The sequence below is a fragment of the Halichondria panicea genome, chromosome 12 (assembly GCF_963675165.1).
Source record: "Halichondria panicea chromosome 12, odHalPani1.1, whole genome shotgun sequence".
NCBI lineage: Eukaryota > Metazoa > Porifera > Demospongiae > Suberitida > Halichondriidae > Halichondria > Halichondria panicea.
In genome coordinates, this window is record NC_087388.1 from 2,168,659 (window position 1) to 2,184,359 (window position 15,701).

A 15,701-nucleotide genomic window follows, 5' to 3' on the forward strand; every position below is an offset into this window, starting at 1 on the left:
ACAAAGTTATGGCAACATTAAGAGGGCCATTCAATACGTTTAGGTTGTCAGGCATCCTAAATTCGGCAATCTAAGTATTGTGGATTAATTAAACGGGAAGTACATATAGATAGTCCACTATATGCAGTTAATTAGGAAATGCCGCATGCATGGCAATGGACGCTATAGAATAGAGTCTGAGGGATAGCTTTAAATTAATTTTAGTGAACATTTTGTTTGTAGAAAAAGGGTGGATGCAGGCAATGCTCATGACACTAGAAAAAGGACTGTGATAATATGTTGTTTAATTAACGTCAATTAAACGATTTACCACGAACAGGTATAGTATGACGACACACATGTGCTGTGTTTGGAAATTGGTTCTACTGCTTTCAAAAATGCACTCAAGAGCTGCTATTATGAATGGCAGCACTAACATGTCCCCTCTATACACACTGCAGGCCGGTGCTGACAAATAGGGTGGTCTGACATGCAGCCAACGAATGAGTGAAAGCTGTATATCCCCCGTGATTGGTGGAAAGGGTGGTGGCAGTAACGTGTTTGCTCAAGCCTCTGGTCAACACAGTACAAGAAGCCATTCAAGCTGCCAGAGAGTTTGCCTTTCATAATGTAAGTCCTTTTTCAATAAGCATAAATATTTTTGCTCTGTATTGCATAATATGCTGTGCATTTTTTTGATAAAGTGTTCAAGACATGCAGTGAATGGTTCATGGTTCTCGGTAATAATTAGCCGTAAGACTTTGATTTAAATCTAGATCTTATATACTGCCATAATTAATTACAGTAGATCTACATCCTATATAATTTATGTATAGATCTAGATCTGTATAGTGTTTTCCCTATAGCTCCTATACGGTATAATAATGGTTGCTGAGAAATTAGTGCACATGCAATTAACCTACCTATATACCTATATATATACATATCATGAACAATACATTATACAATAGCAGTGCTGCTATATTGTGTGGTCCAACTGTGAATACAGTTTCTGAGAATAACTTTTCTGTGCTAGATCTATAGTTTATACCTGCATTACATAATGTTTGGGTTTGTGGGTAGTCTCCCTTAAAATCACCAGCCAAATAAACACTACATATTTGGTCAACAATAATTATAATACTAAAGATTTACAGCTTCTACCTTAAAACCTGCTATCTGTTGTGTGTCAAACTGGTCCTGTCTGAGACACCACTCTATATGCTTGCAAGAGCTAAATTGTTACCTTGAAGCCTAGTCTATCTATAGTGGTAAGTAATATATAGATGTACTAGATCTTTAACCCAGGAATTTTTATGCCGTACAGAAATAATAAAGATATACGACTTGTTATAGTCTTCCGTTTGTCTGCGTGTATGTCTGTGATTCTGTCTGCTCACCTGGGAAGTTAGGGGGCCCATGCATGAAATGAATTTGTTTAACTGAATTTGACTGTGCTGTGGTACATTCTAGTATAGTGTTTGACGATTGATTGAATTATATCCATTCTCCCCGAAAAATATTCTGTACAGTATAAAAACACTTGGGAGAATACCGTATAGCGTGAAATTTTCGAGGTACATATATTTCGTGGATTGGCCACTAAAAGCATTTCGTTGCACATGTTCGCGGAATGACTGCTTACCGGAAGCCACGCCTTTAAATCTTTGTACGTTATAGCAGATAATTCTAATTAAAGAAAAATTTTCGTGGACTTAATTTTTGTGTAGGATTGCTAATTACCCACGAAATCCGCGAAAATTAAGCCCCTCGAAAAATTCGCACTGTACGGTAGTTTTCGTAACTTTTACCTTTGAGACATATCTTTCCTTGACGGTACATCTATCCAACTCAATGCTAGGCGGGGAGGCCCTTTCCTTCCACTGGCACTGGGATAGCCTCAGCACAACAATATTTTTGATACTAAACTTCGTTCGAATAAAAGTAACCAAAAGCTATAGATATATAGCTATTTTGCATGCCTTTACAGTGGCGGATCCAGGAAAAATGAAAGGGGGGGGTCCAAAGTAACGAGTGCGAGTAGTGAAAGTCACGCGCAGCGCGAATTTTTTGGGGTTACGCCCACTTCCGGTTACACGTGACTAGGGAAAATCCCATACTCAGCTAGGGGAAGTCCCATAATAGACTTGCGTAGAGCTAGCTCGAGCTAGCCAGTAGCTAGCTGCCACGAACAGTCAACTAGCTAGCCTAGGCTAACCTGAACACTCCTTTGGCAGTTGATACATTAAAACAACAATCATTGAATCAAATTACAATAGCTACAAAAACTGATAAATAGCTAGCTGGAGTCATTAAAGTTAACTTCAAAAGGGGGGGTCAAGGGACCCCATGGGCCCTCCTCTGGATCCGCCACTGCTTTAGCCTAGAAAATAAATGTCACTACTTGGTTAGGAAATTTCGATGAGAGTATGCTACCGAAGATTACTATGAGTTTGGGCCTGTATAACTGCACAAGTGACAGTACTAGGCACATGCAGACGAGTGATAATCATCCAAAGATAATGCATTTATTGCTTGGAAACCAAAATGCAAGTTGAGTATGTGCATCAATCAATCAATCAATAAAGAAAGGGGTCACCACAATAGGCTTTACAGCCTCTCGAGGTGCTCCCTGCTGCACAAAAAGGACACTAAAACGAAATGTTTACTTTATATGAGGTGTAACGTCTAAGTGCTGACTGACATGGTCAAGCTAGGTAGTGCAGCTTACAATGTAGCGGGTGAAGTGTTTCACTGGAAGAGCTATTAATTTTTGTATGAATATCTGTAGCATGAATACTTGCAAGAGTAGTGACAGGTGATGTGACCTTGTTGACTGATTTTAATACGTTATAATGGTTATTGAAGCAAAAACAGTCGATCTTGTGGAATATCTGACATGCATGGGTGTTAGTTAAGTGGTTGCTTTGTCAACTAGAAAGTTGCATGTAGCAACAAAATTAAAATTCTCCCAGTTGAAGATGAGTTAAAGGGAAAGAAGATGACTAAAAGACAGACTCTATAACACCAGGAGAGCTCGCAGAAGGTTACTTAAAGATGTTGTAGAGAACCGGCAGACTTGACAACCAGCAACCCGTTTTGAAACTGGATAGTTCTGTAGGCAAAACAGTGTGTGCTTGCTTTGTATCATGCATGCTATATATATAGGTGTATCAAAAGAGAAGAGAAGTGTGACAACCGTTTTGAAACCAAAATAACACAAGTACAAGAGCCTGAATAGGCTTAAATGGTGATGCATTCACATCTATACGTGTGCAATATTCCGCTCAAAGCACTCACTCCAACACTGATGCTTGTTCATTGAATGATGACTGCTAAAATATTATAGTTATTACCCATCAGAAGAGTTTGACGTCGATCATAATATTGGGCAACAAGTTAGTTATTGCAGGCGCCCCTGTGCAACATGCCCTCGTGCTAGGCAACGACTAATACCAGGAGTGTATGAAGAGGAGTATCCAACAGGCTGTAGCAGTTGTAGTGTAAACCAGGTTAGGGTATGAGTATGTCATACCACGTCACTATCAGACTGCATCTTAAGTGGGTGCGTAGGTGTAGTGGTTAATTAGTTAAAAATGATATCAGCATACACACTTGTGGTTGTACCTCCAGCCCACATTTAATTTTATTCATGGCTACTCACTGGTGTTAAGGATGGCTCAGCCACATGGTGCACAGGGCATCATATCTTTGTGATTGTGATATATTAATGGATAAAATTTAGTAGGAATGTAGTTTTGTACGAAATGTACACGCTTAAAATGTTTGGAGGTCATGTGACCTTCAGCGATGTCGTTACAGTATGATTAAGAAGATAAAAAAGGAGGATTAGAAACAAGTGTAGCCACACCCCCAAATTTTTTTATAAAGTACAACTCAGTTTTATCATTTTTGTGGTGCACGCCCGGATATGATGCGTATCATTTACAGGTGCACAGAAATCAGGAAAACTGTCGCATTTTCTATTTAATACCCTCTACTTAAATATGCGTATTTCAATTTTCCGCTTCACCGAAAATGATAGACATCATATCCAGGCGCCATAAAAATGGTAAAACTGAGTTGCACTTCACAAAAAAATTTGGGGGTGTGGCTGCACTTGTTTGTATTCCGGAAATTGTAAAGTTGTATATTTCACTGTAGCTCCACCCCTGAAAGTCACATGACTTTAAAAACACATTCAACATGTTCCTTCATTATAAGACTACATTATTGCAAAGTTTCATCAGTTTATATGTAACCATCCAAAAGATATAATCACATATACAAGAAATCCACAATAAATCCCAATAATTAATTGAGCCATCCTTAACAACACTGAGTAACAGTTTACACAACTACAAGTGTTAGTGACGGATTCAGTCCGAGATGTACGTAGAATGGAATGTGCGTGGGAGTCGCATACTCCTCTTCATACACTCCTGATAATACTTACATACATAATAAGTGGTGGCATCAGCATTTTACATTCAATTGTACAGGAAAGCAAGTCGATCAACTAAGTGTGTGGATATTTTTCATTATATCGCACACCCAGAAGTATTATTGCACACTTGTTATTGCACACTCTAAGAAGTGCTTCTTATTTGGAATAAACACAGTTTCATGCATGTGACTTTATTATTTTATTTGTGTGTATCTGTTCAAACTTATATCATAAACAGTGAAACGTTTTCAACAGTGAGAGAACAAGAAAAACAATAGTTTACACACTTACACAATACAATGCATATCAGTCTCTTTCATGATGTTCTCTGATGCTTTCGATGCTCTATTCGATCACTTCTTCGCTCTTTTGCAGTGAGGCTGAGGGTGAATTCCATTAAAAATTCACTTCCCACAACTAGTGCAAAGGGAAATACTGTATATAGCGGGTAATTTTTCGTGGGGTAAAATATTTGTTATTTTCGTGGGCAAGCTGACCTCCACGAAATGTTAACGTAGGCGTGGCTTACCGGAACGTAGGAATGCAGTGCAGGCAACGAGACTAAACGAAATTTTTACTCACGAAAACCACCGTTTCTCGAGTTGAACGAATTTTTTGCCCCACGAAACTTACCCGGTATACGGTAGTCTATACAATTGATTGGTTGGGAAGGTGGGATATAAGTAAAAAAGCAGATTTCATCCACTGCATTTTTACACAGCCATCATATACCGCATAGCGACTGATTTCGTGGGTTAGCAATCCTACACGAAAATTAAGTCCAAGAAAAATTAGAATTATCTGCTATAACGTGCAAAAATTAAAGACGTGGCTTCCGGTAAGCATTCATTCCATGCACGAACATTGTGCAACAAAATACTTTTAGAGGCCATTCGACAAAATATAAGTGCCTCAAAAATTATACGGTATTGCATTATACTGATGCATGCCTATATATGCTCTATTGCACTGCAATCATTATTATGGTTGCTATGGTAGTGATGCAACATGCCATTAATACAGAGCACTGAGTTGCTTTAATCTGCCCACTCACTGGGCAACAGTTGCAATCATAACCTAAGCTATAATTTGCAGCAAACAAGCGGCTCCTATTCTACTCTTGAACAAAGCGAAAGGAACTTTAGGAAGAAGCCAAAGCTAGAATCCCAGCACTTCCATACATCCAGCTCCTCCCCCATGCAGCCTTGCATCAAAAAAGCACAGCACACTGCCCAAAAAACAAGGGTCTCCTACTACTCTCGAACAAAGCCAAAAAATAAACTAGAGCTTCTCTCTTTCATTCTAGTTCTGTTATTATATTACTAGACAAAGCATCTAGCTACAATGTTATTACATGTGTATCTTCTTGTAAATCACAATACAATGTACAATGTTGTAGTTTGTAGCCCAGAGCAATCTATAGTACCGGTACTGTAGCTCATAGTTCCCTGCTAAATACACTCAAATGGGATCTAAATACCTTATAGTTATAGCCAATAGAAACGGTCAGTCTTTTCCATTGCAAACGACATTTATACCCAGTATTGTACCAATAGAAACAAAATGTGTTTATTTACTTTCTATAGACTAAAAGCACTAGCTGTACAGTCGTATAGGAGACTATTATAGAGCTATAGCTATAATAGCAGAAATTATATATATACACTCAAGGCATTTTATTTACATGCAGCCACCTGGAACCCTATTGTCTTTGCATAATTATACTCCATACTGTCAGCGTGAGCCAGCTTGAGTTTCAGTGCTTGTCAGGTGCTCTAGATCTATGTAACACTCTGGGTCCCAATGTATGTCAAAGTCTCACTATATATTACTGGCTTTCAAAGCTTCTCCTAGGATGTACCAGCATTTAAATTCGTTGATGCTATAATTATTATTTCCATGCATTCGCATAGGTTGTGAGACGCTAAAAATTAGACTGCAATTTAATACATGTAGGTCTAATGGATCGTAAACGAGGTAGAGGCGGACCCAGAGGAAGAGGAGGTGGGAGAGGAGGGTCCCGATCGAAACAAAATGGTGCCCAGGGGGAGGGAGCAACATACGGCAGCACCCACTATTTTGGGGCTCGTGGTAGAGGTAACGGCAGAGATCGCGGTAGAGGTAGTCGAGGGAGGCCCAGAGACTCAACAACGAGAATGGAAAGACCTCCTTTAAACTATTTCACATGCGGTGACATTGAAGATTTATCTCAAGCTGACAATCAAACAGTAATTAGGCGAATTACTCAGAATGAGAATGGGTTTTTGAATGCCTTCAAGCACGACAAGTTCTTGAAATCACCGACAGTTTTGAAACAGTTAGTGAACATTGTGTACAAGTTATCTCAGTCTAGTGACACTCAGACTGCTTTGCGTGTTCTAGCTCAACTATTCAGCTCCAGTGGTGAATATTCACTCTTCATGTTCCAGCTGCAACTGCTTATTAGTGAAATAAAACTGTCTATGAGAGAAGGAAACCTTCAATCTTTGTTTTATCTCACTGAAGTGGGAAAGTTTTGCTTTGAGAAAATTCCAAAAACCGTACAGAACACATTTCCGATTAAGGAAATCAAAGTAACAGTTGAAAGCCTCACAAAGTACAACAAAGGTAGTGAAAACAAGCAGGTCACTCTGGAAGGCATTGAACAGAACTTACTTGAACTCCAAATCCAGCACCTGGCCTTTGAGGAAGAGCAAGTTAAGCTAAAACCCAAACCAATTCGGCAAATTGGAGATGATAATCTTGAGCCACCGGAAGATTTTTCCGCACTTCCTATTTTACCTGTCCCTAATGAAATCAACCAGTTTGCCACGAGGCCATATCTCAGGCCAAATATCATCAAAGGAGAGTATCGCAGCTGGGAACACTACCTGGACGTTCAGTTCAGACTTCTTCGTGAAGATTTCGTCGGTCCTCTTCGAGAAGGAATTGCTGATTATCTTCATAATCCAACACAAAAAGGAGGTGATGTCCGTGTGTATCGCAACGTGACAATTCAGCAGCCAGTGTGTCTTACCATGGGCATCGGTTTTGAAATTTCCTTCAACATGCAAGCATTTCGTAGAATTACTTGGGAGTATACCAAACGACTTATCAATGGATCTCTCTTGTGCCTTTCAACAGACAACTTTCAAACAATTGCCTTTGCATCAGTAGCACAAAGAGAAACAAAACAACTTGAGAAAGGTATTGTTACTGTGAAATTTGAAGGCTCTGTCAATGGATTTCAGCTCCACTCCCAAACCAAATACACAATGGTTGAGTCTGTAGCTTACTTTGAAGCTTATCGTCACGTTTTGGAGAAGCTTCAAGGAGTTCGTAAAGAGCATGAGATCGATATGATGCCTTTTCAAAATTACATAGTCAACTGCTCGTTTGACAACATCCCCCTTCCACGGTATCTCAATCATTTCGGCCGTACCATTTTTGATTTGAAAGGAATAATTGAAATCAAAAGCAAGCTCGCAAGCTCAAAAGTTGATCTCACTGAAGCATCTTCTTGGCCTGATGCAAGTGTCACAGATCTTGACCCCTCACAGATGAGAGCACTACAAGCAGCTCTCACTCAAGATATTTCCGTCATTCAAGGTCCCCCGGGCACTGGCAAAACGTACGTGGGAATGAAAATCGTCAAAGCTTTCTTAGCAAACAAGAAAGTGTGGGATCCACAGAAGACCACACCAATTTTAGTTGTGTGCTATACAAATCATGCACTCGATCAGTTCCTTGAAGGAATCAGAAGCAATGAAATCGATGGCAAAGCTCCAAACGTGACAAGAATTGGAGGACGCTGCAAAAGTGACATTCTTCAGGAATGCATCCTTTTCGAAAAAGTAAATAAAGCAAAAGCAGACCAAGCAATACCAAATAGAGAATTCAGAGAATATAAAGAAGCCACACATTGCATGTTGGAAAAAAAGGATCTTATAATACAACACCTGGAAACAATTCATCTGTCAAATCACAAAATTTTACGAATGGAACGCTTGCGTCTTTTTATTTCATCAAGTCACCGTAACCAGCTTATTAGTTATGTGTACACTAAAAATCCGATTGAGCTGTGGTTGGGATTGGGGTATGAAGACCCAAGTGATGAAATGCAAACAACGGAAGAACTTCAGGTTGCTAAAGCTTTTCAACCAGAGTTATTAGAAGATGATGAATTAGAAGATGATGAATACACTGAAGTCCAGATGATACAAGACGATCGACTAGTTGAAGGGAACGAAGTCGTGTACAAGGCTCCAGAAGAGGAAGAGTGGAAGAACGTAAAATGGACAAGAAAAAAGAAAAACGATGGTGACTGGCAAACAGTTCAAATAGCCGAAAATAAAAAAAGGAAGCTGATATACAAGCAACTTAATCATGGTTTGCAACCAATGGCTACTGATGAAGCTGCTAGTATCATCGACTTATGGAGCTTAGACGGGATGCAGCGATGGAGACTGTACCTTTATTGGAGAGACATGCATGTCACCGACCTTAGACAGCAGCTGGAGCGTCAATCAGGGAAGTACAAAACCGCCTGTGAAAGGTTTCAACTAAGAAAACAAGACGTGAATATGACAATTGTCCGAGATTCAGATGTAGTTGGCATGACTACAACAGGAGCAGCTAAACACAAATACATCATTAAGTCAATTCGACCAAAGATAGTAGTTATCGAAGAAGCTGCTGAGATTTTTGAGCCTCACATTTTCACTTCTCTGTCCCCAACAGTTCAACAATTGGTTTTAATTGGCGACCATCAGCAGTTAAGGCCGAAGCCAACTTACTACGTGCTTGAAAAGAATTATGATTTCAATGTCTCGCTGTTTGAGCGCTTGGCAATGAACGGTTGTCCTGTACAAACACTAAGTATTCAGCATCGAATGAGACCTGAAATTGCCAGCTTGATTACTCCAGCCATATATAAAGAACTGCACAATCACGAATCAGTGTACAACTATGATCACATCCAAGGAATCGGTAAAAACCTCTTTTTCATCACCCATACTCAACCAGAACTAGCCGGAACAGACGATAGACAAAGTCACTCAAATCCTCACGAGGCGAAATACCTAGGAGCTCTCTGTGACTATCTGCTGAAACAAGGCTACAAACAAGATGAAATTACCATCTTGACTCTCTACCGAGGACAACTGCTCGAGATTAAGAACGTTCTTCAACTAAGAAAGGTCGATGGTGTGCGAACAGCTGTTGTTGACGACTTCCAGGGAGAGGAGAACCGGATCATATTACTGTCCCTTGTGCGAAGTAACAATGAACAAAGAATTGGATTTGTCGGAATTGAAAATCGTATTTGCGTTGCTTTATCAAGAGCTAAAATGAGCTTGTTCATAATTGGAAATGTACAAATGCTTCGTGATAAAGTTCAAACTGTATGGCCTAAAATAATAGACAAGCTCAAAGAAATGGACTGTATTGGTGAATCTCTCCCATTACATTGCCACATCCACCAAGACCAGAAGGTGAAGGCCCGAGTGTATAAAGATTTTATCAAATGTCCGGAGGGTGGATGCCAAAAAAAATGTAACGCTCGTTTGCCCTGTGGTCATGTCTGTCCTCGATTTTGCCACCCCTATGACATAGAGCATCGTGAGTACGAATGCTTATTAAATTGCCGAAAGCAACTACCTTGTGGCCACATATGTAAACAAAAGTGTTATGAGTGCTCAGTCAGCTGCCAACCGTGCAAGGAAGAAGTAACAAAAGTTCTACCAGTGTGTGGACACTCAGAGAAGTGCACATGCTCTGATAATCTGCTGCTCTTAAAATGTTCAAAGATTTGTGGAAAAACGTTAACCTGCGGTCATCTGTGCCAAGAAAAATGCTCTCAACCTTGCACTCCTCAATGTACTGTGAAATTGGACAAGGAGCTACCTTGTGGTCACACTGTCCACGATTCCTGCTATTTCAAAGAAGAGCTAGTAGAGTGCTCCGTGCCTTGCGGTGCTTTGTTAGATTGTGAACATCCATGTACTGGAACCTGCTACACGTGCAAAATGGGACGTCTTCACATTGGCTGTAAGTCCAAATGCAATCGTACCCTGATATGTGGCCACCTCTGTGACTTTCCTTGCACATCAAGCTGCCCTCCTTGCTCCAAGCCATGTGCCAACTTTTGCACCCACAGGCGTTGCCCCAGGAAGTGCTTTGAACCCTGTGCTCCCTGCATGGAGCGTTGTGACTGGTCCTGCCCTCATTTCATCTGCACCCAGCCATGCGGAATGCCTTGTAATCGACCTCCTTGTAATCAGCCATGTCGAAAGTATATGCGGTGCGGTCACAGGTGCATTGGTATTTGTGGAGAGGTGTGCCCAAAACTATGCCGCATCTGCGATGAAGAAGTAGTCACTGAGATCTTTTTTGGTACTGAAAGTGAAAAAGATGCCAGATTCGTTCTTTTGCCTGATTGCAATCACATCATTGTTGTAGAAATGCTTGATCAATGGATGTCAACTGACAACAGTGTTCACACAGGAGAGTCCCAACAAATCGTGCTCAAAGTATGCCCAAGGTGCAAAACTCCAGTGAGAAAATGCTTCCGATATGGCAATGACATAAGGAGCAAACTGGCTGATGTGGAAGCTATAAAGAAAAAGCAGATGAGTATAATTGACTTCATACGCCTACCGCTTGAATTAGCCAAGCTGAAACATGCTTTTAAAAATATTCACAGGCTAAATCGTCATGTTATTGCTGAAGAGCTTAGCTCAATCGAAGTGATGGTTGCAAGAAGAAGAAGGCTTAGCTCTATTTCAACCCTTTTCCCTCATATTGTGAAAGCCAAAATATTGTTTCTACATCAAATTGTTAAGACACACAATGTTTTAAATCAAATAGGAGGATCGGATTATTTTGCTACATTATCCTATCAACCCAGGATAGACAAAATTAAGAGAGATCTCAATGAACTCAAACAGTTTTTCATGCAAGAATTTCTATCACAGCAACAACTGTCTGACGCTGAAGCTGAAATGAGACGTATTTTTCTCTTAGCAAAAGCAACTGAGCTCCAAGCTATAATTGCGAAAGAGGATGATGATGAGTGCATCACTCAAACTGTTATTGAACTCGAAGAAAGTGGCTGGAAGTGTGAAAAAGTCACTGAAGAGAAGGAAGCAAGTTTTATCGAAAGAATAAAATCTTTGCGTGTCAAATATAGACTTATTAGCGTTTATGGCGTCTCAGATACTGCACAATTTATACTAGTCAAGGTTATTGGTTTATCTAAAGGCCGTTGGTACAAGTGCCCAAATAGTCACTATTATGCGATTGGCGAGTGTGGAGTCATGGAAACAGGAAAGTGTCCTGAGTGTAATGCAGGAGCGAGTCACACCTTTATAGCAGCCGGCAACGTACATGCCCTGGAAATGGACGGCTCAAAACATGCTGCGTGAAACAGCTAACTTTGTAAACATTGATTCACTATAGTTTGATAGACTTTATATAGTTTATGTAGAGTTTAGATCTTTGTGCATTATTAGACCTATATTATGCGTGTGTAGTTCAACTGCATGCATGCATGCCATTGGATGTAGATCTATATATATATATATATTGTAGAAATCAATTTTTGTGCTATGGCTCAGTTTATCTAGATCTATTTGTTGCCCAGTGAGTGGGCAGATCAAAGCAATCCATTGCTCAGTATATGGCATGTTGTATCACTGCCATGGCTACCATATATTGCACTGTGTGTGCATGCAGTAGACTTCTTTAAGAGATATCCATTTGGGACTTATGCCCCACCATGCCACCCAATAACTCATTTGGTTCCTTTTATAGGCTACTACTTTTATAACTACTAGTGGGAAGAAAACCTAAACATTTACTATGGAATTCAGCAAAACTAATGAATAAACTAAATTCCTTCAAAACACATGTCTTTTATATGATTTATATGACCAGTCAGATGAGTTTAACGTCATTGGGCAACAAGTTAGTTATTGCAGGCGCCCTCGTGCAACATGCCATATATTGCACTGGATGACATTATATTGCTCCAGTGCCAGTCTGCATGGCTGGGCAATAACTATTACATAGAGATCATTATTATCAGGGTAAACTAAAAGTCAGGCATCAATTTTTGAAGCTGAGATAATTTGGTATAGGAACAATTAGATATATGTGTGTCTACATGTGTCTTCCGAAGTATACGTAAATGTTGTGGACACCAAGTATTATAATTATAATAATCATTCTGAACAGGTAAGTTCAGATAATTAATGGTGTAGTGCCATAAATTAATGCTGGGTATAGCTTATAGGTTGACCACCTATATGTTTTGGTTATTGCAACAATTACCATTATATGAGCATATGCAGGAATGCTGCTATTTCTAAATGTGAAGGACTGACTATAAAAGCAGTGTTAAAAGTTGCTAAGATTGGCCAGGGGAAACACCAAAAAGCGTGGAAACAATTCCTCACAAGAGGAAAACATGGAAGAAGATGAATTGTTGTCTTCAGACTGAAAATCAGAGTCGTGTGCTTAAATTCTTGCCTCCTCCAGCGGCCATGCAGCCGTTTAGGAGCTAACACCCCCATGTTTTGTCCCTAAAATTTGGCTGGGGATTCGAAAGTTAGTACCGGCCTATGCCAGTTGTATACTTACAGCTGTTATTGAGAAAAACCCCCTACTACCCTATGAGGTCAATCTACCACTGAAGGTGAGTGCAGTGAATGTACTGTAAAGTCAGATTGAGATACTGATAACAGGCCCCACTGTGTGTACATGCAGTCCCTATAATTATACTTAACGTTAAGTACTAACTACTTATTTTCGTACAATTTATTGCCAAAATGATGTCATGTAAATGTAGCTTGTAAGCTATAGCTTTGCTACGGTACTAAAACTACTCTATATATAGCAGCAATTGTTCCATATAGGTGTTCCAAATTAAAGGACATGCACAAGCTATAATTATAGAAGATAGCTCTTTTACTGATGAAAGCACAACTTTACTCGTACAAGTATAGGTCTGGTATTGCAGTCCCACAATTTTTTTAGCATTATATATAGTCTTCGTGGTAACCATTCAAAGTTTTCGTTGATTATGTGATTGGGCAAGAGAACATACACGTGCTAAATAATTATTGTGAGTATCACTATAATTATGTCAATATCACTGTACGTGAATGCCTAAAGTTGCTATACTGTATAATTATTATGATTACGAAAAAATTAACAATTTATTGCACTCAAACTGATGTAAATATTCCTTCCTTGCCTGTCAATGTGAAACCTATAATGCTCAGTGTCCACTTCTAGCAGATTTAAAATTGTTTGATAAGTGAGTGATAAATTCTTGTCCAATAGCTCAAAATCTTCCCAGCATTTGTCTGTCATTACGCACAATCTTCTGCAGTTGTTATCTGTGGAATCTTTGGTTCATCGCTGCAGATATTCTTGCAAGTCATTCTTGTAACTCGGATATAAGCAGCTCACAATGTGATAGTCATTCAGCCAACTTTTTCTAGTTGTGTCCACTAGTAACGTATTGTTGGTATCATGCTCTTTTGAATTCATCTGCTGTTGCATTGCATCTATAGAACATGAGTGTTGTCGTTCAACTGCAGTTGTTTTCCTCACCGAGAACAAGTGCTTATCAAACTGAATTTGATATTTTCTGGTCTCAATCACATCCTGTCTAAAGTCGATAATAGAACCAGTACCATTTTTCATTTGATTGGCCATCATAATTCTGTTCTGTCCACTCTGTGAATTTTTCTTTTTATACCTTACTGTGCATGGGCTTTCAGTTATTCCTCAAAGACTTATAGACTAATTCCTTTTATGGAAGTTTAGACACATTCCCACGTAACAGAGATCTATGGCTATACAGAGGTTTTCAGGTAGGTTGAGGGAATGCTTCAGAGTGTAAAGTTACTCATGCATAAGTTTACTATTGGATGTACATACATCACAGTGCAGCAGTAATTTACATGAGTAACTTGACACTCTGAAGCATTCCCTCAACCTACCTGAAAACCTCTGTACTATGCCGGATGTCTGTACAACATTCATAGATTGCAATCATTATAATGTGCTAATAAGGTAAAATCTGAAATGATGAGCAAGCATAATTATAGAGACCACATTCACGGTATGGGTGATTTGAAAGAATGATCTTTAAATTAATGAATAGTCACTTATTATAGCCGCTCAAGTGTTGAAGATGTCAGAGAGTGATAAAGGTATACATCTACCTATAATTATGAGCTTACTATAATAATTTCTTTATTATAATTATAGGTTGGTTTATAGTGGCTCAATGATTTATAGCAGCCCTTTAATAAATAACTGATAATATACCACCTGTTTTCCACCTCACAAAGCTGTTAATTATACACCAAGGTCAAAGGTCATTAAGCTAGTACCCAGTTCAATCCATGACTACTGTAAGACCTCCAAATATGCGACACCCAGGAGCTTCAGCAATTTTCTGACCTCTAAAAATAGCGACAGCTGCATTGACAATTATTTTTTAATGTCGCGTTCTAAATAGAGGTACATGTAGCCACTCCCTATAGCCTCGATCGTAGCCCACTGGAAAATCAGTGTTTTTAAGCGGCCTGAAATCGAGGCAAGTAGACTCTGTAAAGTTACCTCTAATTAGATGCGACCCTCTAAATATGCGACACCAGGACTTCAATATAATTTTTTAACCTCCAAAAGAAGCGACCTCTGGCTTTGTAATTATTAAAAAATGTCGCTTAAATCGAGGTCTTATGGTAATTGTTAGAGCTGCACCGCACCTGTCGTACCTACGTACGTCTTCTGTACCCAGTTTAGGCATGCAATGATCCCCTCCCCCACTTTCAGAAGCAATTAATAACTGGAGGCGAGTACCGTTATAGTGATCCTATAATTATTAATTTTGTTATCACAATTAAAACAATCACTATTCTCTAACACAGGTTGTACATGTTCTATGATGAGCTGTAAACATGCATATGATGAAATGCCATGCAGTGAGAATGTAAGTTTCGAAGAGTTAGAAGAATTATCAGAGAAGACAAGATCATTAATCCATAATACAGAGGTTCGGAAATTAGTACAAAAGTTCTTACAACGATTATCAAGAACTATGAAAAATACTGAATTTGTAGCATTCATGAACCAGCTAAGTGTGACTCTTCTATCAGGATCAGAACAGGTGTCTGCATCGTGCTCAGCTATGCAAGCTGTTAAGATTCACTCGGAACAGTTTCAGTGGTTTAAGCTAGTCCAGCTTCAAAACTGTGTAGAAATTCTCAACAATTGTTCT

The 15,701-nt window shown here is 39.3% G+C and overlaps 1 protein-coding gene across 2 annotated transcripts; it reads left to right on the forward strand.

The window, feature by feature from the left end:
• The first annotated feature begins 1,069 nt into the window (after positions 1 to 1,069).
• On the forward strand, positions 1,070 to 11,955 carry LOC135345061 (NFX1-type zinc finger-containing protein 1-like). Of its 2 annotated transcripts, none has more exons than XM_064542402.1 (2): positions 1,070 to 1,250; positions 6,340 to 11,955. In XM_064542402.1, the coding sequence occupies exon 2, from the start codon at positions 6,388 to 6,390 to the stop codon at positions 11,827 to 11,829; it is 5,442 nt and encodes a 1,813-aa protein (XP_064398472.1). In that variant the 5' UTR covers positions 1,070 to 1,250; positions 6,340 to 6,387; the 3' UTR covers positions 11,830 to 11,955. The 2 variants fall into 2 exon arrangements, with proteins under 2 accessions (XP_064398472.1, XP_064398471.1); XM_064542401.1 differs by having other exon boundaries at positions 6,383 to 11,955.
• The last annotated feature ends 3,746 nt before the right edge of the window (positions 11,956 to 15,701 follow it).